At 33.7% G+C, this 26573-nt stretch overlaps 3 protein-coding genes across 4 annotated transcripts; 1 reads left to right on the top strand and 2 right to left on the bottom strand.

The window, feature by feature from the left end:
• LOC109706641 lies at positions 8250-11554 on the bottom strand. Of its 2 annotated transcripts, none has more exons than XM_020227585.1 (3): positions 11435-11554; positions 8863-9077; positions 8250-8577 (listed from the first exon to the last, which is right to left on the bottom strand). In XM_020227585.1, exons 2-3 carry the CDS (start codon positions 9043-9045, stop codon positions 8485-8487), a joined length of 276 nt encoding a protein of 91 aa, XP_020083174.1. In that variant the 5' UTR covers positions 9046-9077; positions 11435-11554; the 3' UTR covers positions 8250-8484. The 2 variants fall into 2 exon arrangements, with proteins under 2 accessions (XP_020083174.1, XP_020083183.1); XM_020227594.1 differs by having other exon boundaries at positions 8863-9074; positions 11435-11519.
• On the bottom strand, positions 12939-17262 carry LOC109720660. The gene is made up of 3 exons (XM_020247917.1): positions 17201-17262; positions 16877-17121; positions 12939-13329 (listed from the first exon to the last, which is right to left on the bottom strand). The coding sequence occupies exons 2-3, from the start codon at positions 17072-17074 to the stop codon at positions 13234-13236; spliced, it is 294 nt and encodes a 97-aa protein (XP_020103506.1). The 5' UTR covers positions 17075-17121; positions 17201-17262; the 3' UTR covers positions 12939-13233.
• On the top strand, positions 20453-25022 carry LOC109720308 (60S ribosomal protein L6, mitochondrial-like). The gene is made up of 2 exons (XM_020247335.1): positions 20453-23588; positions 24390-25022. The coding sequence occupies exons 1-2, from the start codon at positions 23495-23497 to the stop codon at positions 24695-24697; spliced, it is 402 nt and encodes a 133-aa protein (XP_020102924.1). The 5' UTR covers positions 20453-23494; the 3' UTR covers positions 24698-25022.

The raw sequence follows: 26573 nt of genomic DNA on the forward strand, positions 1-26573 counted from the left end.
CACTTTAAAACTATCTTTTAAGAAACATGGTATATTTTGTTCTAGTTATAAAAACTAAATTTTAAAATTACAGTATAATAATGTAAAACATTCTAAAAATAAAAGTCGGCAACTAAAACTCGGGGAAGCAAATGATCCGTTTACTATAGCATTTTAATATTTTAAATAAAAGATCCATGAAGTTTATGAGATCTAGTTCAAATTACCTCGGCTAGCTGCTAAGCTTTCAGCGTTGTAGCTTTTGCTCGACCTTCGTGTCTTCCGAGGCACGAAGTCTATTGTATCATCGGAGTGAGGAAATTATATATAATTAATCTTTTAATTATAAAAGCCTCGATTTAAACTATAACCGTCTCATCTATGTTTTATAAATCGGTACTAAAACTAAAAAAAAAAAAAATTGTGACCGTTATAGTCTTCATTAAAACTTTTATATTAAAAGGAATGAAATATGATTTTCCCTTTTAATGACCAACTTATATTTTATAATTTTATCGTAAGAGATTATTGAATTTTAAAAGTTTCATAGTTCAACAAAGTTTATTGAATTCTCAAAAAAAAAGAGTGTATTAGGTTCAAGTATAAAACACGAATATGTATCTTTAGATGTATAACTCGAACACCAGTTTTGGAAGAAATTTATATTTTCAGTTTTATTTTATAATGAATCTTATGAAAAAAAAAAAAAAAAAGTGATTTGAATATTTCTACACCTTTAAACTTGCAAACGGCTCACTACGACCATTGAAATTTGTTGATTTTGAGCCCATTCGATCACTAGGCAAATGATATCGAAAAATAATAAAATTTATTTTTTAGGTACTCCAAATACTCTAGATCAAATTTAACAGAGCCGATCGACGATTCGAAAGTCGCAACATCGAAAACGAGCTGAAAACACGAAAGGCTCCGTGCTTCTGATAGCATAGTAGCCTCACTCCATATTTAAGTACTTATAAGACTAATACCATGCACCAAGAAAACCAAAGGACAAACATAGCAATAAATATGGCCAATGTAACTTTGTGACCTCCATGCATGCATGATTAAAGTTTGCATTTAATATGGGCTTGTTTGGTATTGCTTCTTATCTACTACTCTAAAGAGTATTTTACCAAAAAATAAAAAATAAAAAATAAAAATATATAAAACTTATCTAAACTATAAATTATTTTGATTTGACTATCCAATCTTTCAGAATTTTAATTTTAGTATCTAATTTTTTCATTTATTTAATTTAAGTGATTTGAAGGCTCTTTAATTAGATATAAAATTTAAGCTAATTGCTCACTTTAATGAATCGTAAATTGCATAAAATATGCTAAGTAAAATAGTAAAGATAAATGATGCATGTACTAAAATTTTGAAGTTAAAAAATTACTAATTGACTCTAGTTAAATAAATTAAAGGATCAGATATTAAAATCAAATTTTGTTAAGATTTAAGTAGTCAGATTCAAAAGAAAAATAGTTAAAATAAATTTTACACATTTTTCCCTTATCTTATATTATACTATTAAAAAATAAAAATAAAAATGAACTTTTTTAAGATAGAAGCTCTATTTAATAATTTTGAATCTGCGATTAGAAGAAGACGTTGGAATAAATTAATATTATACTTATTATAATAATAACGCTACTGAAATAATACTTCATAAAAGAGCAATAATCTATAATATAGAAGTTTTTTTTTTTATCCTGAATATACCAATTATTGATAATTAGAGAGATATTAATGAATAAAACTATTGGAATATTTGAAGTAATTATAAACTTATAAGTTATAACATGTCCTTTTCTACCAAGTCTTTGTAATTGTAACGGCACATAAAGAAAAGTTAGTCTTTGTAATTGTAACGGCACATAAAGAAAAGTTCTAAACCCTATAGAAAGGTATTTATGTCATTTTCTGAAAAGGAGAGGCAAGGACCAACCATTTTACCAAATAGCTAATCTCTCTCTCTCTCTCTCTCTCTCTCTCTCTCTCTCTCTTTCTCTCTCTTCTTAAGATTAATAATCCCATACAAGATAGCAAACAATAACTTAATCTGTATATAATATGAAGAGTACTCATGATTGATTCAAATCTTGTAACATGATATCAGAGTTTGATTCACACTTTTCTAATCTTTTTTTTTTGTTGGCATAGCCACCTAGTTGCATCTAACACGTAAAGTTGTTCATATCATGTGGTAGTCGTGCCAAACATTATAGTATATGAACAGAGTTGAGCCGTGTATCATAGCAGTTTAATACACATTTAGTCCGAGTGTATTCAATCTATGTTGGCCCCATAGTATCTGGTAATGCTTAGCACGTATTTAGGGGCATTAAACATAATAACCCATATGGGTAGTAAAAACTTGAAGTAGTAAACTGACGAAAAACTTGAGTAAATTATGTGTTGAATAGTATGAAATAACAAAAAAAAAAGAGGTTAAAAAGACATATCTAATGATGAAAAACATGATAGCACTAAACTCTTGGTGCTACTAATAGCATAGTAGCCGAACTCTCTCTATCTCTCTCTATATATAGAACTAGCATACTGTATTATTAATAGCACAAAATCATTGGCGCTAGATTTTCAACCTTTATATAAAGGGATATATGCAATTAGGATGATAGTAATTCCCCAGGTTGAGTGGATTGTTGGTTGAATATATAGTATAGTCTAACGGATGGCGAAAATGGTCAGAGGGTAGATCTAACAGCAAAATACTTAGTAGCACCAAGCATTTGGCGCTATTAATAGCACAGTAGCCGAGCTCTCTCTCTCTCTCTCTCTCTTTATATATATATATATAGTGCGGCTAGGATGCTTATGGAAGCACGGAGGGCTCCGTGCTTCCACTTTGTTTTCAATGTTCGGACTTTCGAATCGACGATCGGCTCCGTTAGAGTTGATCTAGAGTATTTGAAGTATCTAGAAAATAAATTTTGAGATTTTTCGATATCATTTGCCTAGTGATCGAAGTGGCTCAAAATCAACGGCTGAAAATAAAAATCTTACAAAATATGATGATATGACATTAAAATTTTAGATCAAAGTTATTGATCTTGTTCTATATGGTATAAAAAATTTTCTATCAAAATTTCATGTGATTTGAATATTTCTACACCGTTAAACTTGCAACCGGCTCACCATGGTCGTTAAAATTATTGATTTTGAGCCCCTTTCGAAAATCGCAAAATTTATTTTAGGTACTTCAAATACTCTAGATCAACTCTAACGAGCCGATCGTCGATTCGAAAGTCCGAACATCGAAAACAAAGTGGAAGCACGGAGCCCTCCGTGCTTCCATAAGCTAATATATATATATATATATATATATATATATATAGAGAGAGAGAGAGAGAGAGAGAGAGAGAGAGAGAGAGAGTACTATCAGTAGCAAATGAACTCCCTATCGATTTGTTTCCAATGATAGAGCCTTTAAATTGATGATCGACACTGTTAAATATGATCTGCACCATTTGAATTATCTAGAAATTAAATTTAATATGTTTTCAATATTATTTTCTTATATATCAAATTAACATAAAAATAAACAGCTAAAAATAAATATTCTTAAAAAGAGATGATTGGATTCTTGTAATCAAGATCGACAATATAGATCTTATTTTAAATAGTTTAAATTTTTTTCTAACCACAATTTTATTGATTTAGACTTCTTTACATCATTAATCGGGCAAATCCCTCGTGTCGACTATTAAAATTATAATTTTTGCAACCCTGATCAGATACAATAATTTCTCCCACTAAAGGGATTCTTAAGTGGGGTTACTGTACAAAGTTATGATGGAAATTAAGAATGCAGTGGCCTTTTTTATTATGGATCCTGCAATAGCAATTGAAGCACACCTTTCTTGGTCACACATGCACCCAAAGAGACATAAAATAAAATAAAATAAGGGAAATGAAGCTCACTTCTCAAATGCTACTTAAATTTTGCAGGCTCTCATTTAAATGGGTGTCACTGTCTCCTATTAATCCTTGAGCTACCTCACTGCAAATCTAGGGTTAACTTTTCTTGGTCAAAGGCTTTTATTGGTGGTTTAATTAAGGATAAGATAAGATGTTCCAAGTGCTTCTACTTTCAGCTACAGCTATCTCGATAAATCACTCGGTGTTTGTTGTGGCAGAAAGTTAAAATAAGATTTCGAACGTCAAAAGTAAAAGCTCTAATTTGATGATTTTACTTCCGCTGCGAGCAGAAGCTACCTTATGAATTTTATTGTAGTGCTTCTTCTAAAAGCAGAATTTAGATAATATTTTATCGTACAATATTATACCCTTCTGCAAGACCAAATAAGCCAAATCTAGCAAGTGGTTTAATTAAGGATGAGAGATTGGAAGTTAGGGGTGGCAGCCAGGTTCATTGTTCGTGAGCCAGCTCNAAACCCAACTCAATTGTAAAATAGGTCATTCATATGTAAAATTTCAACTATTAGATCGAAGTATAGCGGATAAGATCTTATAAATTTATTTCCTATATATATTCTTTCTTTTTTTTTTAATTCTTATTCATAAGTTAGATCGTATTCGGCTCTTGTTCAGCTCGTTAGTAAACGAGCCGAACACAAGCTGAATTTTTTAGCTGTTTAATAAACGAGCCGAACACGAGCTAGAGTCAGCTCTTCGGCTCGATAACAGCTCGAATATATATATTTTATATTTATATAGTTTACCTAATTTATATTTATATGCAAAAATAAATAATTATATATATAATACAAATTTCTATTATTTAATTTTTAGTCCAATCAAAATATAAAGCCCAACTCAATTATAAAAAAATTTATTTATGTATAAAGTTTCGACCATTAAATCAAAGACTAATGGGTAAGATCCTCATAAATTTATGTCCTATATATATCCTTTCTAATCTTTTAACTCATTCGTGAGCCCGCTCGTATTCGTCTCGTTAAATAAGAGAGTCGAACGCGAGTTGAACTTTTCAACTCGATATTTTAATGAGCCAGTTCAAGATCGGCATGTTTAGGAAACGAGCCAAACACAAGCCAACCCCAGCTCGCTCATGTTAAGCTCGTTGACACCCCGATTGGAAGTGGTTCTTCTACTTTCAGCTGCAGCTATCTTAATAAACCATTCAGTAAGTTAGAACAAAAAATAGGATAAAAATCAACCCCTTCCGAACCACCAAGGAAACAACCGTAGGTAGAGAACCCCTCGCGCTCCTGAATCCGTCCCATTTGCATCCCTACTTTAAATGGTGATTTACAGTTGGGCCAAATTCAACTGGGCCCAAAATTATTTCCTTTTTTTTTCTTTTTTCATACAATGAATATGTTGAAAAAAATATTTACTTGCATAATTTGTTAGGATAGTTTATTTCACCCATCATATAATTTATTTTATTTTAAAAAATATATTATACGGAGCCACTGTATAAAATAACCCGATCAGGACAAAAAATAAATTGTAATAATTATTTTATCAAAATTAAAATTTAGATTAAATCTGAAGAAGAAAAATCCGAACAAACCGGAAGGTAAATTTCCTTTTTGTTTTAAATAGTTTATTTTTAGATATATAGATATATAAAATCTCTCTATAATTATGATGTTTTTAGTTTGAATTCACAAATTTTTCATTCAAATTTCGATTTAATACATGTTGTTGTTTTTTTTTTTTTTTTGAAAAAAAAAATGAATTGAATGTGGATTATTAAAAATGACTTGCCTGGTAAAATATTTGTCCCAAAATAAGACCTTGAAAAACTTCATACCGAATAAATTATTATTAAATACTTTANATATATATTTGTTTTATTTATTAAAAATGACTTGCCTGGTAAAATATTTGTCCCAAAATAAGACCTTGAAAAACTTCATACCGAATAAATTATTATTAAATACTTTATTCCAACATCTAAACAGATAGAACTTATTCCGACATCCAGATACGACTTTTAAATAAATAAAACAAATATATATATATACTAAATAGGATATTCATTATCATCATAATAAATTATTATTGAATAACTTATTCTGACATCCAAACAGAATTTTTTACTCTAAAATAAGAGATATATGTCTAACTACTGTAAAATAATGCATTTGTCGATACCTTATTCCAGTCATATATGAGTTCAGCTACTATACTATCGATAGTACCAAACTCGATACTATCGAGTTTTCTGCCGTTAAATCTACTCTTTGATCATTTCCACCCGTTAGATTATACTATTCAACCAACCACCCACTCAATCCTAAAAGACCACCATCATTCTAACTGAAAACCACTATCATCTTAACCGCACATTCTTATTGGCTTAAATAGGCCAGCATCCTGCCATGTGGCGAGAGGCCATGTTGGGGCAAATCATATTCGAAATGGCGTGAGGCTGGATAGGCCGAGTCATGTTCGAAATGGCGTGAGGCTGATTGGGACAAGTCACAATCGAGACCCACGGGCGCTGTATCTATACGCTTTAAGTGAATTAGTTGTGTATTTCTAATAGCTCGAGCTTTTGGGATTAATGGTTAGAGCCAATGATCCGACAATTCGTTCATCCAACGGTCGAAAGCTCAATAGCACCAAGCGCTTGGCACTATCAATAGTATGGTAGTCTAATTCTATAGATACATATTGAGTTCAAAGTATTAGTTAGATGAAGAACCAGCAAAATTTTTAGCCCACAAATATACAGATGAACAAGGCGCAAGGTAAAGTACTACAGTAAAATATTTCCCAAGTTAGAAACCAAAATGAAAATATTGCTAAAAGTTGGAGGGCCAAAATGTAACCTGAGTAAAAGCTCAGGGACTGGTGGTGCAATTTAACCCACAATAAATCTATCTACAGTAAATATACACCAAACCAAAGTACCAAACCTGCTCTCCAGCTGCAGCTACTACTTTTATTGGGGGGAAGAGAAAAGGTGTGTTCCATTTTCCATGGACCACCTTGGCATAGTGGTGAAAGTGGTTAAGATAAATTCTGAATCAAATTCGACACCGAATTCGATAGGATGCGAACATGAATATTAAAATTTAGCATTCGACATATATTCACATCTGACTTCACATCTTATGATTTCTTAAAAAGTCGGACCGTATTTGACTTTTTTCTCCCCTTAGTGATAAGAAGAATATTAATATATATTGTAGAGAGATAAAGTTGTTTTCTAGCGTATTTTTCATTTATTTACTATGAATTTTATGTTAAAATTATATTTATGTTTGTGAAAATGTTAAATTTTATTGAAGCACATTAAATTTGGACAAGCCAACCTTCGAGATTTTCAATTTTACAATCTAATCGTTCAATTCATTTGATTCAAGCTTATTTGATAATGCTTTCGCTTCAAAATTATAATTAGATTAGAACAAGTGATGCAACCAAATTTTGCAACAAAGAGATATCAAATGACTTGAATCAAACAAACAGAAAGATGAGGTACTAAAATTAAAATTCTGAAAAGTAAAATAGTCAAATCAGAACAGGCCATAGTGGAAGTTAGCTCCATATCTTTCTTGATTTGGGATTAAGTTAAAAATTTTACCAAATTTAATGATTTTGTTAGTTGTTAACCGTTAATCAGTCTAGTTTTATTTGATAAAAAGTAGTTAAAAGTTACTAAATTATCATCGAATATGATCAATCTCTGCAATTTTTGACTAAAATGACTTCATTCTGAAAAAACAGAAGTTAAGAGAGTCCCAATCAAAATTACTAAAATAGAAGTTTGAGGGGACCATTTCAAAATTGCATATAATTGAGGGGTCTCCATACATTTTTACCATTTTACTGTCACCCCAAATGACTCCCCTTTGGCTACTAGAGGTGTTGATTTGCAAGTCCAAACAAAAAGACAAACCAAACCAAATAAGGTAATTTGATTCGATTTATCTGATTTTTTATTCGATTTGTTGTAAAAATAGCTTCAGTTTTCTATTTCAGTTCGGTTCTGACACTTTTCGCAACCGAAATGAACTGAAAACTAAAAAAAATATCACACACACTTCTTACCATAAACGCGTACAAAATTCTCCGCCGACGGCCAAATTCTCGAAGTTTTTGACTCAATCAATTAAGTTTTGACAGAACCCAAATTCTCTAAGTTAAAGAATATGAAACAGTCGTTGTACGCATAGGACGGTAATATTCAATACTCTCTCTCGCGTCTGAGCTCAAAATGTAAAATGTTTTGATAGGCCCAAACCGTAGACTTAAAATAAATGGGAGAAAATTAAATAACGCTACGAGCCAGACAGGACTTGAAATCAGGATCTCATGCTTCGATGCTATATTAAGCGAGAACGGTAAACTTAACTCGAAGTTCAAAGATCTATCTTGAAATGTGATATTGAAATGGGTCTCAAAGCAAATGCTTACTAAATAGAAAACCTAGTCTCATCTAGTTATTGGCATTTCAAAAATCTAACAAAGCAACATCAACTTAATGCAAAAGAGAAAGCAGGAAACTATATTACTTTAGTCGCGACTTCGCTCTTACTGGGATACGGTCGTCTGAAGGGGCAAAGAACTCTCGACTTCTTTATCCTCCGCAGCTCTTTCTGCGACGGCCTTCGACATGCCGAACATCTGATAGAGAAAGAAGAAATTCTTTGAGCCGCATACAAAATCTTAATAAGAGGTTGATCACAAATTTAGCCCCAGTTTCAACAATGTAGTCCCTAAAAGTATGACCCACAAATTTTGAACGAACTACTAACAAACAGAGTTAATTGTTATGCAAAACAAACTTCAGGGACTAGATTGTGGCGATTGGACCCAGAAGAAAGACTTAAGAGCGGCATTAAAGCGCTCAAAGTCGTCAACTCACGCGTAATCTCACTATCTTAAAAAGTTTAGGTGAGATCGAACGACCTTTTTGATCGTCTTCTGGAAGCAAGTCTTGTGCTCGTCCATCGAGGCGTGAATGAACTCATCGATGTGGTCCCTCAGATCCCTCACAAAACTCGCGCCCTCCGTTTTCTTCTTTCTGCATGAGCTCGCGGCTGGATACACCGGCAAACGGGGCTCTTCAGGCTGAGGTTTCGAAGACTCCATTTCTGAGGTTGAACGGCTCTACTTCGACTCTTCTAAACAAAATAAAACCGATTTTGTATTATCAATAATGAATTAATTTCCGAACATAAATAACCGAAACAAGTTGTGGAAAACACGGTGTGACCTAGTCGGCTACCATAAACAAAAGCATCAAATGTATACATCATCGCAACGAGAAGTTAGTGTCCGCAAAATTGAAACCTAAGAAGGTCTTTTAACAGCTCTATAGAGGATTTCGCAACAACGTTCTCACCAGATATAACAAAACGGACTCTCTATAAAATAACTAAAAGAAAACCATCGTTATTTTGCAATACATGGCAACCACAAATTTTCAAAAGTGAAAAGCATTGAAACTGGAACTTGTGGAAAGGGATGCAAAGAGGCCTAGGAAGGGCGAAATCGTTTGATCGGGCCGGGTCTAGTAACTAAAGCAGACCTGCTAAAATGCAAACAAATGACTATTCGGGTGGCCTAGTTAAGAGCATACAGAAAAGAAAAGCCTCTGATGTGGGGACAATTCCCATGGTGAGACAGTTCCATCTACCGTCCGTCATGCTTTAAGATAAATTCATGCTAGCCCACATGACGGAACAGCGGAAGGGACCGTCTCACCATGGGGTACTGTCCCTATAAAATTTTGCTCGTACGCGTTGTATGCTACTGACACAGTCTACGGGCGTCACGGTAGAAGGGAGTCGAACCAATAATTTTTCAATGTAAGAGGATAAATTAGCAAACGACAAAAAAATAGCAAACAATGTACATGCCGTATTTGGTATATCTCCTCGTTTGCTCAAGAAACATGAAGTATTGGTTGATACGTAGTGTGATCAAAGGTCTAAATTGGATACTATATTTGTCCTTCAAGTTATCTTTGAGGATAAGATAAATCATTTCGTAGACAAAGTATGATACATCCTACCAGATCACAAATGCCAAGATCTTTCAGAGAGCGAAAATGAAACTCCTACCTCCCAATCAGTTTTTCTAACATCCAGATAGGCCAAAGGTTGGTAATGGAAGTAAAGCAAGCATGGTGAGGCTAGATAAGAGTACGGCGAGCAAAGGACGAGAAAAATAAATCAAATAGAGGCTAATTGTATATGTATGAATATGGAGTGGAGCTTCTCGGTTATGTTACTCGAGGCCAGGGGAAATATTTCATAAAATGCTAATAATTTGATTTCTCTAACACAAAAGACATGTAAACGGTAGCGTCATATACAAAATTCCTATTCATTTGTACGGCTAAAATTTCCGTAAAAGGAAAACCAAACCAAACAACCAACAAAGTCATGCAGGAATATTTAGCTTCAGCCTTAAAACAAACATGACAACAAATTCTCCCTAAACATTTGTTTGCTAATTCACCACACTCTTCTAAAACATACCAACCAAGGATTTAAGTGCCTATCAGCACGGACCGTATCCACTGTGCAGTATCGTGATACAGCCGCCCTGTGCCGATGGCACAGCTTAAAACTCTTTTTTTAAAAATTAATAAGTAATTTTCTCAATCAAATTTTAAAAAATTAATAAAAATACATAATAAGCAATTAAAATATTCATGTCATTACGTGTCAGCACACATGTATATTTTTTCGACCCGCACGCATCAACACAGCCCGACACGTACTGTGCCGACAAATTTTCGGCACGACTCTATGTCACGGCACTTAAATCCTTGATACCAACTATCTCTACTTCGAATTTCTACAAACCAAGAAAAATATTCAAACAAATTTGCTTATTTTCTATCTTTAAAAGGAGCCTGCATAAACTCAGGCCTCAGCAAAATACAATATAAGCCTTTTTGTAGGGATTTAACTAAAATTCCTACAATGGTTTTTCAGTGCTGCATCAAAAAGCATAAGCTTCAAACCATAGCCCCAAATCAGAGATTCTGCTTTTATGACTCAAAAGCTTCTATCGTATGTATAAATTTCGTAATAACTCAGTTATGATATAATTTCCGATCGGAAAATGAAAAAGTATATCTCCCCACCCTAAAAATCTGAATATAATTAAGCATAAATTGTAATCTGAATATAATTGAGCATATCTCCCCACTCTAAAAATCTGAATATAATTAAACATAAATTGTAATCTACTCACTTTTTTAAAAAAACAAGTAAAACTTAATTAAAATTTAATGATATGATACAGAATCACATAAATGAAATAAAATTCTTATTTCTTCCTCATTTTTCACCATCTAAAATCAAAATTTATACATACACAAAAAAAAAAAATCAAAAAAAAAAACCCCAAACGAATCACTTGAATAGGAATTTAATACATAGCTGCATACGTAGGAATTTATCAAATATTACCACCAAAAATAAAGGAAAAAAAAATAAAGAAAAGGAAAAGTTCGAGCACTCACCGAGTATATTGTGAAGAATAGGGGGAATGGTTTTTTATTTATTTATTTTCCATTTATTTTCTTGGGGAAGAAGCCGCGAGGGAGAGAGAGAGAGAGAGAGTTCTAGAACCCGCTAACGGGTTGCAAATGGGCCGGGTCAGGCCCATTAATGAGCCCGAATCCGAAGAACTTCGCTATACACATTGTAGGGGAAATGGGGAGCGGCAAAATGCGACCCGAATCCGAAAATTAAAAACTTTTTAAAAGGGTAAAATACATTTGCATCCGCCAACCCGGATCCATTTGCACCCGTAAACAAGTTAAAAACAAGATATTTGCTGCAATTAAACTGGTTCTTGTGGAACCTGTAGGGGTGAAAATGGATCGGATATTATCCAAAATTATCCGGATCCGGATCCGTATCCGCGATTTTTTGGATTTGGATAGTTTCTATCGGGATCCGGCCTGATACGGATGCGGATATGGTTTGGCAAAAATTCTTGGATATCCGACAGAGCCAGATCTACATCCGAATATTTGAATTTTTAGTAATAGATAAAGGTGAGTGTTAATATATATTGTGAAAAAATAAAGTAATTTTTTATATTTTTTTTATTTATTATGAGGTTTCTATTAAAATTGCATATTTTATTAGTGAAAAATAAGATAAGTAAACAAGGTTAAAAAATAAAATAATTTTTTACATTTTTATTTTCTTTATGCGCGCATATTAGTGTATATTAGTATTCAAATAGTATTCGAATATATATCCAATCCATATTCGAATCCGAAAAAATATCCGACCATATTCGCAGACACAACGAAAATTTAACATCCAACACATACCTATATTCGAATTCATATCCGAAAAAAAAAAATATGGACATGGATACGATCCAAGTTCAATGTGCCTGTTTTAGGTTACAAATGTCACTTGCAGTGTATTTACTTCCACCATTGTTGACGACCAACACCGTTAAATATTGAAATAAAAGTAAATAAGATACACTCTGATTGAATGAAAAAAAAAAAAAAAAAAAAAAAAAAATGTATCAGATTTCATCGTCAATTCCTGTAACGCGGCGTAAAAAATAAAAAATAAAAAAATAAAACAAAACATCCTAAAAAAGCCTCCGAGCAAAGCAACAAGAGGATTCACAATTCTAAACTAGGTTAACTTCATACAGGTCCCTGTAAATATAGTAAATTATAAATATATTCTTACGAAATTCAACTTTCATATGTTGTTCCTGCCATCACAAATGTCCCTCCAAAAATCTTAATTGAAGAGGGGTAAAAAGGATTATTCGCTTCATTAACTAAACAGGGTTAAGTATTTTACCTATGATTAACTAATTTTTTTCTAACGGATCCTAATGGCAGAGATATAGTTGAAAACATCAAGACTTTTGAAGGAACAATATATGAAGTTGAACTTTGTAAAAATATATTTATAATTCACTATATTTATAGGGATCTGTATGAAATTAACCCTTCTAAATTCATCAGCCAAACTAAAAGCAAATTTTCTCTTAGAAATAGTACATATTATAATTAACAGGTAGAGTGACTAAATGCTACATAAATATGCAGAGTTCAACAATTGCAATAACAGTGGAAATGAACTATGAATCTGTAAAATAAACTGTTACAGCAGCAGGGAGAAGATCAAAGAACACAGCATACCAAAAACTCAAGAGCAACAAAAACCTAATTTCGTTGCAAAATAGTATCGAAACCGGTATACGACTTACGATCTTCTGTTCCTCACCACAAAGCTTTAAGACTCGAAAGATCGATTACTGTGTTATGATGCTGTACTAATCAAACCCTAACGAGATTGGATCTCCCGGTGAGCTGGCCGTGTCGTTTGCGCCTGTATCGCTCTCGCCGCCGACCTTTGATGGCCCAAAGAACTGAATCACACAAATCCACATCAATCAAAAACAGATGCTATTCGAGATTAAAGCTGATCAAACTGAAAAACTCTGTCTGAAAATTGGTTAAAATATATGAAGACCGCCTCAACTACAGGCAATTTAGAACTAGAGCTGCGAATCTTTGTTTCTTTCGAGTCATATCCATCGAACAAACTGAGAAGTTCAATAAACTTGACAGTAATTCCGTCGAATATTAATGCTTTTGCCTCCCTTTTGGAGCCTTTAATTCTGACGGAATTACAATTCATCTGACGGAACTTTAATCGACAGAAACGAGCAATACTGACGCCTTTGTACAACAGAAGCATCGAAAATGAAGTTACGATAGAAGGTGATCATATCCTCATTGTAGTGACCCTATGAGCTAATAATTCTGCTCATACAACCCAGAACAAAGTTGTATGAATCATTGATCCGAAATCGAAAGTCGAGAGGATATCAACAACTAGTTGAAGGTTTCTCTATATTATGTTTCTTTTGGCCATCAAAATCTCAAGGGTAAACTGCACATTTGCTCCTCTGGTAACACTTTGGTCTTCAAACTTTAATTTGTTATAATTTTTTGTTCAAACTTTCGGAATTGTCGCAACCAAATCCTATAACCTAATTTAGTAGCCAAATATTGATATATCGTTAATGCAGAAGTGATGTAGCAGTGCTATGATTGATGATGTGCCAATAATTAAGATGTTATATTGCTTTTACATCAACGATGCGTCAATATTTAATCAACTAAATTAAGTTATAGGACTTAATTGTAATAAATCTGAAAGTTCGATATAGAAATTGCAACAAATTAAAGTGTGAGGACTAAAGTGTCAATGTTTTAAAAACTGGCTGGGCCTAGCAGTGACCCGAAAATATTACTAGGCCAAGGGTCACTGGTTCAAGTCAGCATGACGCTATAAATATTTAATTATTATTTTTAATTTTATTATACAGAAAAATATACATATACTATTATTATTCTATTATCATACTTAATTATAAAATATTGATTTCTGGATCAAATTAAGTAGTTATTAGACTAATTTTTGGTAATAGAAAAAATAAAATTAGCTAAATTAACTTTCAAGTCGTTGAATTACAATATGACTTGATAGAAAAAAAAAACCCTACCGTTTGATTAAAATACGGGCCGTTCCGAATGGTTCACAATGATTTTTGACTTATCCGATTCAAAAGGGTTGATTAGAACCGCTTTATAAAAGGGGTCACGGTCGGACCGGTGTTCAGTGTTCAAGCATCAAACGAGCAATTTACCCTAATCTAAATTAGATAAAGACAATGGTAAATTGCATGTTTGGTCCTCAAAACTATGGGGTAGTTGACACTTCAGTCCTCAAACTTTAACTTACTGCAATTTCTGGATCGAACCAAGAATTTAAGTNCGACCAAAAATCCGAAACCCGAACCCAAACCCGAACCCGAAAATTTGAACCCGAAACAATTATTTCTTTTTTCAATATTTCAAAATATATTATATTAAATCTAAATTTTTAAAATACAAATTCAAATATAACATCAAATTTTTATATATATATTATATATAATACAAAATAAATTCGGGTTCAGGTCGGGTTCGGGTCGGATTTGGGTTCGGGTCGGGTACAATCAAAATCCATATCCGAATCCATATCCGTCGGGTTTTTATTTTTTATATCCATATCCAAATCCATATCCATATCCATCGGCCGTTTCATTCAGGTTCGAGTTCGGATAAAATTTCGGGTATCCATACCCATTGATATCCCTAGTCACGGTCGGACCGGTGTTCAGTGTTCAAGAATCAAACGTGCAATTTACCTTAATCTACATTAGGTAAAAACAATGGCAAATTGCATGTTTGGTCCTTAAAGTATAGGGCAGGTGACACTTCAGTCCTCAAACTTTAACTTGTTGCAATTTCTGGATCGAACATTCAAAATTGATACAATCAAGTCTCACAATCTAATTTAGTTGACTAAATTTTAGTGTATCGTTAATGTAAAAGTTATGTGACATTTTAATTATTGGTGCACCATTAATTACAACCTAGCTCCATCTTCTCTATATTGGTCATACATCAAAAGTCAATCACCTATATTGGGTTATTGGACTTGATTGCAACAATTCTGAAAGTCCAAGCCAAAATTTGCAACGAATTAAAGTTTGGGAACAAAATGTCACCGATCTCATAATTCGAGGACCAAATTTGCAATTTACCTTAAAAACAAGGCTAATAAACAGAAAACTCCTCTATAAATATCAATTTTTTTTTACTTTCTCCTCCCGACTTTCAGAAACCTATATTTCACTCCTTCAAAATTTTAAATTATTGCATTTAACCCCCCTTCGTCACTATTTCGTCGATTTCTTATAATTTATACCGAAAATATCATTAAAAATGACAAAAATATGTTAAAAATTATTTTTTTTCTTATAAAATAAGTAAGGATAATTTGGTTATTTCGTCCAATCCATTAACACCATAACCAAGAATTTAAGGGCATGTTTGGTTCACCTATTTTAGACTATGGAATCGGAATGGAATTCATTGATTCCGATAGTTGCTTTTTGTTTTATAGGAATCAGATTCCAGTTCCCATTCTACTCCGGAATGGGAACGGCCAAATCTATTTATGACTCAATCCGGCTTTGAATTCCGAATTGGCCCATTCCAAAGTAAACTATTCAAAATTCTCTTTCACTAACACCTACCTCATCTTCCTTCATCACTTTCCTCTCTCGTAATCAAAATCCTCTCTCAAAAATTCTAAATTTCCATTCCGATTGCCATTCCAATAATGAACGAAATATTTTTGGATGATTCGTCGTTCCATTTTCCATTCCAAAACAATTCAATTTCATTTCTCATTCCTATTCCAATCATGAACCAAACATGCCCTAAGTGTCCATCAGTACAAACCGCCCTCGTGCCGATAGCACATCTCAAAACTCTCTTTTTTTTTAAATTAGTAAGAAATTTTCTCAATAAAGTTCAAAAGACTTGATAAAGAAGCATAATACATGCAATTATGTGTCGGCACACATGTATTTTTTATCACTCACACGCATCGTGCCATACCGCACCGACAAATTTTCGGCACGATCCAATCCCACGGCACTTAAATTCCCGGTCACGACCTCCTGAAATTATTTTTAAAATTTTAAGGAGACAAAATATAGATTTCCGAAAGTGGAGAAAGGCAGAGATTTTCTGTATTTTAGCCTAAAAGCAATCAATAATCAAGCAAATAATTTCCATATATATATATATATAGAACTAGGCTGGAATACTAGCACCAATGACTTGGTGCTATTAAATTTTCTCCCCTTGGATTAAAAGATGCGTAGCTAGAATGATGTGGGTCCCTTAGTATTGAGTTGGTGGTTAGTTGAATAGTATAATCGAACAGATGAAAATGATAAAAAAGATAAATCTAGCGGCAGAAAACTTGATAGCACCGAATGCTTCATGCTATTGCTAGTATCCCAGCCGGACTATATATATATATATATATATAATAATAATAATAATCACCGCGGCGAAGAAGGTGGTGTTCTTGGCCCGGCGGACGGTGTTCTTGAGGCAGATCCAGTGGCGCTCGGCCGTGGTGTTCTTGAACTGGTCGAGGTGGTCGCGCGCGCTCGCCAGAAAGTCCTCCCCCTCCCCCTCCTTCCTCTTCTTGTAGCACGGCGTCGGCGACTGTCTTCCCGACCCTCCTTCCCCGCCTTCCATGACGACGACAGACTTACTACGACAGATTGCTGGTGCTGCCGCTGCTGCTGCTGCCGGCAAGAAAAGGTAAATCTAAACCGATAGAATAGTTGTCAAAAAAAAAATTGTAAAAAAAAAAAGACGCACTCAAAATTTAGTTTCGGGGACTGGAGAAGGGGAAAGTGTGAAAAAGCTTGAAGAAGGAGAAGAGAGAGAGAGAGAGGAGAGAGAGAGAAGGAGAAGAGGAAGGGGGGCAAAAAAAAGGAAAATAAAAGAAGGAAAAGAAAAAGTGAAAATTAATGAGAACCCCTCAACTATAGAGAATTTTCTGACAGAGGCTCTTTGAAACTCACTATAATTATGGAGAACCCCTCGACTATAGAGAATTTTGTGGAACAGGCCTCATTAATACCTTAACTTCGATTATTTTTAGGAAAAACTTTAACCGTGTGGTTTCGCACTTTCTCAAATTCTAGTACTCTGTGTTAAAGTGTTAATCAATTTAGTGCCCTACGCAGTCTATTTTTTTTTATTATTATCTAATTCCGCATTAATTTTTTTTATTTAAGTCGATGGCAAAGTTAAAACAGATAAAGTATATTTAATAATGAAATTTTTTTTGTATATAATTTAATAAAATATTAACAAAGATACTACATGATACTAAATTGATATACTTTAAACCACATGGGTGGTATTTGAAGTTTACCTTATTTTTTTTTTGTAAAGACCAGTTTTTAATATTTCATTTAGATTAATTTCATAAGGTTTATATAAAAAAAAATCAAATAATAGATAAATTTCTGCAAAATTAAAATAATCTGATTTACTCTTCAAAATTTTTTTGGTTTACAAATAATAGATAAATTTCTACAAAACTTGAAATAGCCCCATTAATTTTTATAACTTTTTTCATTGGCACTCATGAACTATTAAATTTTTTGAATCAAATATTTTTAACCGATTAGATAGAAAACTTTATGAATTTTGTTAGTTTGATTCATCAAATTTAATAACTTTAATTCTTTTTTAGCAAATAAGATTAGACAATTAATGACTAACATCAGATAAAGCTCTTTAATTTGATAAAATTTTTAACTTAACTAAGTAGAAAAACATGAATAAAAAAACAAAAAACAAAATAGTTGAGGGGTCTATTTCAAAGTACCGTAGAGGTGAGGGGTTCTTCATACATTTTTACCAAAAGACAAAAAAAAAAAGAAAATGAGAGGAATTAAAAAGGAATATGATATCCTTGGAGGGAAAGATACAGGATAAGAGGAATCGAGCATTTGTGTATGTGGCCTTATTCTATTGGGTGTGTAAAGCTGAAATCTTAGAGGGGCTAAGAGAAAAAAAAAAAAGGTAAATTGCACATTCAGTCCTCCATTTACTCCTTAAACTTTAATTTATTATAATTTTTTATTCGAACTTTTAGAATTGTTATAGTCAAATACTGTAATCCAATTTAGTTGGCTAAAAATATTGATATACTGCAGTGATGTAACAATGCACTGTGACGCGCCGCTTCCCAGGGCGTCACGATTAGTATCGAAGCCAATCACTAACCGGAAGTGTGAAATGAGTTTTAATTGAGTCAGCTCTCCACAAAGTCGGCTAAGACTAGCAAGATAAGTCTCACATTACCTACTGCTTGTGAGTTTCAAAATCTGATTGTAGCATTTTGGACGATGACTAAGCCAAAAAAGTTAAGAGAATTAATTAAATATACTAAGACTAAAATAGTTCTAAGACACCACTGAAAGGTAGAGTGTCACAGCTGCGATTGATGATGCGCTAATAATTAAGATGTCATATCACTTTTACATCATCAATTGTTTAATATAAAGTTAATTAAATTAAGTTATAGAACTTAATTACAATAATTCTGAAAGTTCGAGTCTTAAATTTTTCTGCTCTTTATTTTAACGCGCCAGCTAGCGTTCAGCTCATTAACAACTCTAGGCGGGAGGCCCCTTTCTTCCTTTGATCTGTTTTGATCCTTTAAAAATTCGCTTCCGCCTCAATCCGTCTTGAATGAAACAGTAAGTGCGGGCCAAACTAGAACTAAAATTAATGCACCATGATCCGACAAGAAATGGAGCGGAAGGAGGAAGATTCCTCCATCTCCTGAATCTTTCGCATCCTTATGTATGGTATTTCCAAATTTAGAGGGGCATCGGTAAAATTACAACTTTGTTGGAGGGTGTCGAAGAAATTAACCCAAAAACAAAATACAAAATTATGGCGTGGTAGACCCGGTTCACCAAATATTCCTCTATTTATTGGGCCCTTATTGGGCTTACTAAAAAAAAAATCAAATTCACTATAGGGCCTACGAGGCCCATTAAAACCCTAACCCTAGCCCCCCGACCCTCTCTCTCCATTCCTCCTCCGCCGCCGCCGCCGCGGGGCGCCGCCGTGCGCGTTCGCAGCATCGTTCAGTGTTCGTACTCTGATGCTCTCATCTCTTTTTTTTTTTTTTTTTTTTTTTTTTAGATCTGATGAGAGCGTCTTATAATGGGATCCGTCGTGTTCGTTCGATCTCGCCCAAATTTTGTTCATACGAAAAGCATTTTTTTTTTTTTTTAGCGTCGAAAGGTGGATTTTTGCCTCCATTTGCAATCGCATTTGGTTAGTTTGTGGATAATTCGGTGGAATTGGAAGTGGCAGTGGTAGGGGAGAAACCCTAGAAGAAGTTTTTTGCTCTGGGAACTATTGTTTATGGGGAATCAATTTGCATTGGAACCCTAGGTGGAGAAAAATTTGATGAATGGGGGTTTGTGGTGTGATGTTTGAGGAGGAATATATGCTTTACACTTCGTTTGAATGGAGAGAAAAGAAGAGAAAAGAAAGGAAAGCAATTGCCTCTCATGTTGTTTGGTTTAGAGTGCGTTCGTTTTAGGACATGTTTGTTTCAACGTAAGTAGACTTGGGGTGGAAGTGAACTTTGAGTTGAAGTGGAATTGGGGTGAAAATTAGTTCACTTCTGCTGTTTGTTTCTAACTGTGGAAGTGCAGTTCTGCGAGTTCTGTTGTTTGTTTGGTAGGAAGTTGGTGACGTAAAAAGTGTAGCTCTCCACCCTCGGTATACTTACCTCCAAAGTGATATCATTGTCTATTTTGTAACTTATAATGAATAATAAATTATAATAAATAAAAATTAATATAATTATATATGTATATAATTATATATATGTATAATTATAAAATAAAATTTTAAAAAATTATATTATTTGTTTGCATATAAATTATAATAATACAACAAATAAAATTCTAAAGTTAAAAAATTATTAACATTTAACAAATTCATTTTTCATCATTTTCTAAATATACAAATTAAACAAAAAATATATTAAAGCTTACCTAATCAAATTTGATCATATTTTAGAAGAGGTAACCCTAACACATTAATCCATTCTTGCCTTTTTTTCACTTCACCGGAATTGACTTCGCCCAATGGGAGGGCGAAGTCAAGTTCATTATTTTAGGTGAACTGGACTTTCGGGCGTAATAAAATTATGGTGAACCAAACAGCGGAAGTGGCTAGTTTTCACCGAAAATCACTTCCTCCATCGCATGTCCACCCCACTTCCCTCGAAACAAACAAGGGCGAAGTAGTTTTCGGCCATAAATGCCCACTTCTGTTGTTTGGTTTGCCATAACTTTACTTTGGTCGAAACTCAGACTCTCTAAAATAGCGTGATTGACTTTGGGCCACCCCAGGCCGAAGTCAACTATGGAAAACAAAGAAAAGTGAGGAAAGAAAGAATAAAATATCAACCATCTCTCACACTTCCAGCTTTTATATTATTTTCTACCAAACGAACAGCAAAACTGAGGGAGCTTTAGTTTCATAGTCATACAAACAAACAACGGAAGAAAAGTAATTTTTATATAAACTGTAGTTCACTTGAAAATTTGCTTCAATTTGAACTTCACTTCGGTGAAACAAGCCAGCCCGAAAGGAAGAAAATGGGAGACTAACTTTCTCTGCCTTTCTTTCTACTTTTGGAGAGAAAAAGTGAACCATTATGGAAGGTCATTTTCTCTCCGTTTCTCTCAATTTCTCTTTTTTTCTTTCCTCAAGTTTTGAGCCAAACAAGAGCGACTATTTTGTATAAGATCAGTATGTTTTCTCGACCGTTTTCTATAATATCAGTATGTTTGGGTAACATGGTATCAAAGCCAATTTTAAGCCATCTCAGATGTTAGAGGTTTTAAAATTCGATTCCCCACATCCGTTATTTAACAGTATAGATTCTTGACGGTTGTCTCTTTCGTTATATTTTCTATTACTGCATGTGGCGTGGTTCACTTGATCTCCACCATGCACGTAAGGATATTAAGAGGCTTCATTTAGATAGGGAGAAAAGGGGATAAAAGAAAAGAAATTAGGAGAAAAAAAAAAATGTTTTCTCTTCTTTGGATTGAAAGAAAAGAAAAATAAAGCGATAATAACCTTCCATAACTATCAATTTCTCTTCCCTTCAAAAGTGGTGAGAAACGGAGAGAAAAGTAATTATCTTTTTTTCTTCCCTTGATCCAAAAGTTTAGGGGAGAAAATTACTTTCTTTTCTTTTCTTCTCTCTTCTTTTATTTTCTCTTTTTTTCTTTCCTATTGTCTTCATCCAAATGAAGCAAAAGATTATTCCTGGACAATTTCCTATTAGGTATATCTTCTGAGCAGTACATAGTTTTCTCTTTTCATGTAAAATTCTAAGGTCGGAATTTAAACTTATCTATATTCACTCTTTAATAGGAAACGTGACAATTATTTGTCTTTTTTTTATTTAATTATCTGAAGCTGGAAAATTGGGTGATAACTTTTGAAAACTATCTGAAATTTTACGAAATCAATTAGTTTTGACCTAGTTTGGATTACTGATAACAGAATAAGGTGTCTGTATCGGTAGATGGTACACAAAATCGCCATATTCTGTTTCCTTTTGCAGTATCTCATGAATTTAGAAGCATCCAAGTTTGGCTTTCTCGTGCATGTCTAGCATCTTAAGATTCTGAAATAGCTAGTTTCTCTCCTTTCTTAGCTCCTAAGGTGTCACTTTAGACTCGCTATATTGCTTTCAGTTTATAATATGCACCGACAATGTCGAGACTTCCCCTATGCATAGTGGGTTACCTCAGATAATGATTTTTCAGAATTAAGATTCATCATGTCTACTGGAGTTATGTTAGGTGACTATAATAGACGGATGTGATACATAGTAAATCCCAAAAAGAACTCCATGTTTACAAAAGGAATCTTGAAGTAAACATGGAGTAAGATTTAGCGAAAAGATCCGACATCAGGAACTCGACTCTCTCTCTTGTGTGATTCTCTAGTTTTGAGTTATACCGGAAGAGCATTTCTAGAACTAAATCTAGAGAAGCATTGATAAAGGCATGAAATATGTCTTTCCATCTATGCCTATATAAGTCTTTACATTACCTGCGTTTCAGGGAATTACTTTAGCAGTTTTGTTTGTTTGTGCACTTCTCCATGTGGCTTCTTACCATATTCATCCGATCCATGGAGCAAGCACTGAATGAGGGAAAAAGTTAGCAGAATGTATCCTATAGGACACCTGGGAAATGAGCTGTCGGATAGCACTTTACATTGCTTTAAGATCTGCAAAAGTGCTATCCGACGGCTCATACCCTGAGTGTCTTATTGGGTGCATCTACTGAAATTTCTTTTCCATATTGAGTTTCTTACTTTCAAACCTTAGGATTAGTTCTCATTAAGTTATCAAATTTCAACACGCGGGAATCTCTTTTGTCAATGATCAAGGATATAAAATAAGAGACAAATGTTATTAATTAGGATGAGCATTGACCTCCCTTTAAGCGTTGAACCGCTGGGATGAAATGATTAGTTGTGGACCATCAGCTTATTTTCTTCACTTTCAACAAAACGGCGATAAACCATATCTGAGCTAAAAACTAGTTGAGTTATTCATCTGTCTTTGGCTGATTCTTAGATTTGCATTTTTACCTTCTTTGTATGATGCATGCTGGGGCTGCACCAATTTTGAGCAGAGGAAAATCAAAAAATATGGCATATAATTCTAGGCTTGTGTCAATAGAAGCTGATATTGTCAGATGGTTCAAAAGACTGTTCCAAAGCCTATTCTGTTTTTATGGATCTACCTTAACTTCAGCACCTGTTTGTTTCGTGGATAATTCTGCCGAACAACATTTTTTTTTTTTTTTTGAACCTTTTGGAGCTATGATTAGCAGTTGTAGCATAAGTTGTTCTATGTTAAACTAGGATGTGAAGGGATTAAGATTATGCTTACGGTTTGCTTAAAAAATTGCTGGATTTCGTCATCGTCAATTAGCAAAAATAGAGGAATAAATGCTGGTATGCGATCAAGTAATCCTGATTCCTGAGACTATCACATAATATGATAATTCTAAAGGAAAGTTTAGTCCACGTCTAATGTGCAGTGTTTGCATCTCTGAGGATTTGATTCATCCTTACCTTATTCCGCTCCCGGTATTGGTTAATCATACTGAATCTACTGCTTTTCCAGGTGAGATTTTTATCTAATATTCTATGTGCTTTTTATTCTTTAAAAGATTAAAAAAAAAAAGTTACAGGGGGAACAAATTCGATAATGGAACTAGCAAAGGACTTGTTTTCACTGTTTCTTTCTCTTTAAGATTGTATTTCATGCTCTTTGCCAATGTGTAGAATATCTCAACTTACAAATTTCCACTCGGATTATCGTAATTGCACACTAGTTCCTTTTTTGGATAATTACCTATATACTCCTCAAAACTTCTGACATATCTTATATATTCCTACTTTTTTGTTTCAAATATACCTTCATATATTTCTCCGTTATTCAAAAATAATCTCGCTGTTAGTACCCGTTAAATCATTTAACCCTAGTTAAATTTCTACCAAGAGTTAAAAAGAAATCAAAATACCTCTTTTGCTTCTAATTTAAAACCAAATAAGAAAAGTTTGTGACGGTAAAAGAATATATTTGAAAGGGCAAAAAGTTAAAATACCTATTTTGCTCCTAACTTGAGGGTAAATAAGGAAAGTTGGTGACGGCAGAAGGTTATATTTGAAAGGGCAAAATACCTCTTTTGTTCTTAATGGTTCAGTAGCAGAATGTAATTTTAGGGGTATATTTGAAGAATTTGGAACGTTAAAAGGGTTTTTTTTTATTAGTCTTCTAAGCGGAGTAAATAATAAAGTCTGAAACGTTTTAGGAGTATATAAGCAATTGCCCCCTTTTTTGTGGCAAAATATTAATTTTTTGTCAGATTAAAAATCGACAAGCACTTATGCTGTCAGATCAGCTGCATCAAAATTTTCGCAGATGGAAGCAAATTCTTCCGGTTCCTCAAGATCGCGGGCGTCGGGTTCAAAGCGAGGACCGAATCGGAGGGCCGGCAGCTGTTCCTGAAACTGGGCTACAGCCACGAGGTGGAGTTCGCGGTCCCTCTGGCCGTCCGCGTCTTCTGCTTCAAGCCAAACATCATATGCTGCACCGGTATCGACAAGGAGCGGGTGCACCAGTTCGCGGGGGCGGTCCGGAGTTGCAAGCCCCCTGAGGTTTACAAAGGGAAAGGGATAATGTACATCGACGAGGTCGTGAAGAAGAAGCAAGGTAAGAAGTCGAAGTGATTGCCGGGAATTCGAAGTGCAAGTCATGCAGTGTTTAGGCTCATTGAGAAGCAGATCAATTGCAGTTTTTTTTTTTTTTTTTTTTGTTCGCGTCGATTTGTGTAATGCTCAATTTGAGGATCAAATTGGTGTTATGTAATAGTTTCTGGTGCTAGTAATTTTACAAGCCTTAATGGAGAAAAATTCTGTATTATTGAATGAATGGAGATCCCCATTGAAATAGGCTCCTAAACTCTCTTCTTTCTTCTTCTTTTTTTTTCCTTTTTTTTAATGAATTTGCACTCCCTTGTATTTGTTTTATGCGATTCAAGAGTTATTTTCATCATATGTACTGTTAATTTTGTCAAATGCGATGATAATTTCTTGTGATGTAATGGCTTGCTTGTTTGTAGATTTCATTACCAAGATAATGGTATAAAGAAGTCATTTGGAAGCAAAAAGCTTGGAGAGTGAAGAGCTTGTGAGTTTCGTGAACTCGACTTCGCCTCCTACCCTACTGAAGTCAAAAGGTCGATTTTCGTACAATTGTGAGTGAAAATTTAGTGATCTCGTGACTTCAGTGCCGAAACAAATGCTGACACTGACGATTTTCTCTGAGTCACGAGTACGAGCATCGTGATCCGAAAAAAATAAGCAGGCTCTAAAGTTGTGTGGATGTTAATACTAAAAAGTAAAATTTAGGGGGCAATTTCAAAATAGCCCAAAGGTGAGGGAGTCTTCACACCTTTATTTCTTATCGGTAATGGAAACAAATTGAAGTAGGAGTCTTAACTATTAATTATATTATGTTCTGCAAATTATTATAAAAATTTCCTATGAAATTTCATTTGTTAATTATCTACTAATTTTACTCCTGTATAACTACTACTTAATCTACAGGTCAAATTTACAAAGTCCTTGAAATAAAATCAATTGTCCATCAAGTTTTTCTTTTTTTTTTTCTCTCTATCCATATTTATTGATCATCATGTTTTAAATTACCCCTTTTCTTTTCTTTTACTAGTTTTATTCTCAAAAGGGAATCTTGTGCAGATGAATTGCAAAGTCAAATTCATTACTTTTTAGACACTAATTAATCACTAATTGTTATATTTTCCAACACAATTTCTACCACATTCCATGTGTGACTTCTTAGCCCAAAATCACCCAACTACTTTTTTGGCTAACAAATCAGCTCTGATACTAAAACAATCCAGCCTACTAATGCTAATAACTCCCTCTCTTTTTTTTCCCCTTTTCTTTGCCTCCCCTTTTCTTTTTGTCTCATTTTTCATCAGTTGATGCCTCATTGCCTCACTTTCGTAGCTTAATTCATTTTCTAAATGAATGAATCAGATAGCAACTATCTTTCTCTACTTCCAANTCAAGTTTTTCTTTTTTTTTCTCTCTATCCATATTTATTGATCATCATGTTTTAAATTACCCCTTTTCTTTTCCTTTACTAGTTTTATTCTCAAAAGGGAATCTTGTGCAGATGAATTGCAAAGTCAAATTCATTACTTTTTAGACACTAAGTAATCACTAATTGTTATATTTTCCAACACAATTTCTACCACATTCCATGTGTGACTTCTTAGCCCAAAATCACCCAACGATATAAACTCCATCTTACTTTTTTGGCTAACAAATCAGCTCTGATGCTAAAACAATCCAGCCTACTAATGCTAATAACTCCTCTTTTTTTTTTTCCCTTTTCTTTGCCTCCCCTTTTCTTTCTGTCTCATTTTTCATCAGTTGATGCCTCATTGCCTCACTTTCGTAGCTTAATTCATTTTCTAGATGAATGAATCAGATAGCAACTATCTTTCTCTACTTCAAAAAAAAAAAAAAAAAAAAAAAAAACTCATTATGACTAATGAGTTGAGTCATTACAATT

The sequence above is a fragment of the Ananas comosus genome, linkage group 1 (assembly GCF_001540865.1).
Source record: "Ananas comosus cultivar F153 linkage group 1, ASM154086v1, whole genome shotgun sequence".
Lineage (NCBI taxonomy): Eukaryota > Viridiplantae > Streptophyta > Magnoliopsida > Poales > Bromeliaceae > Ananas > Ananas comosus.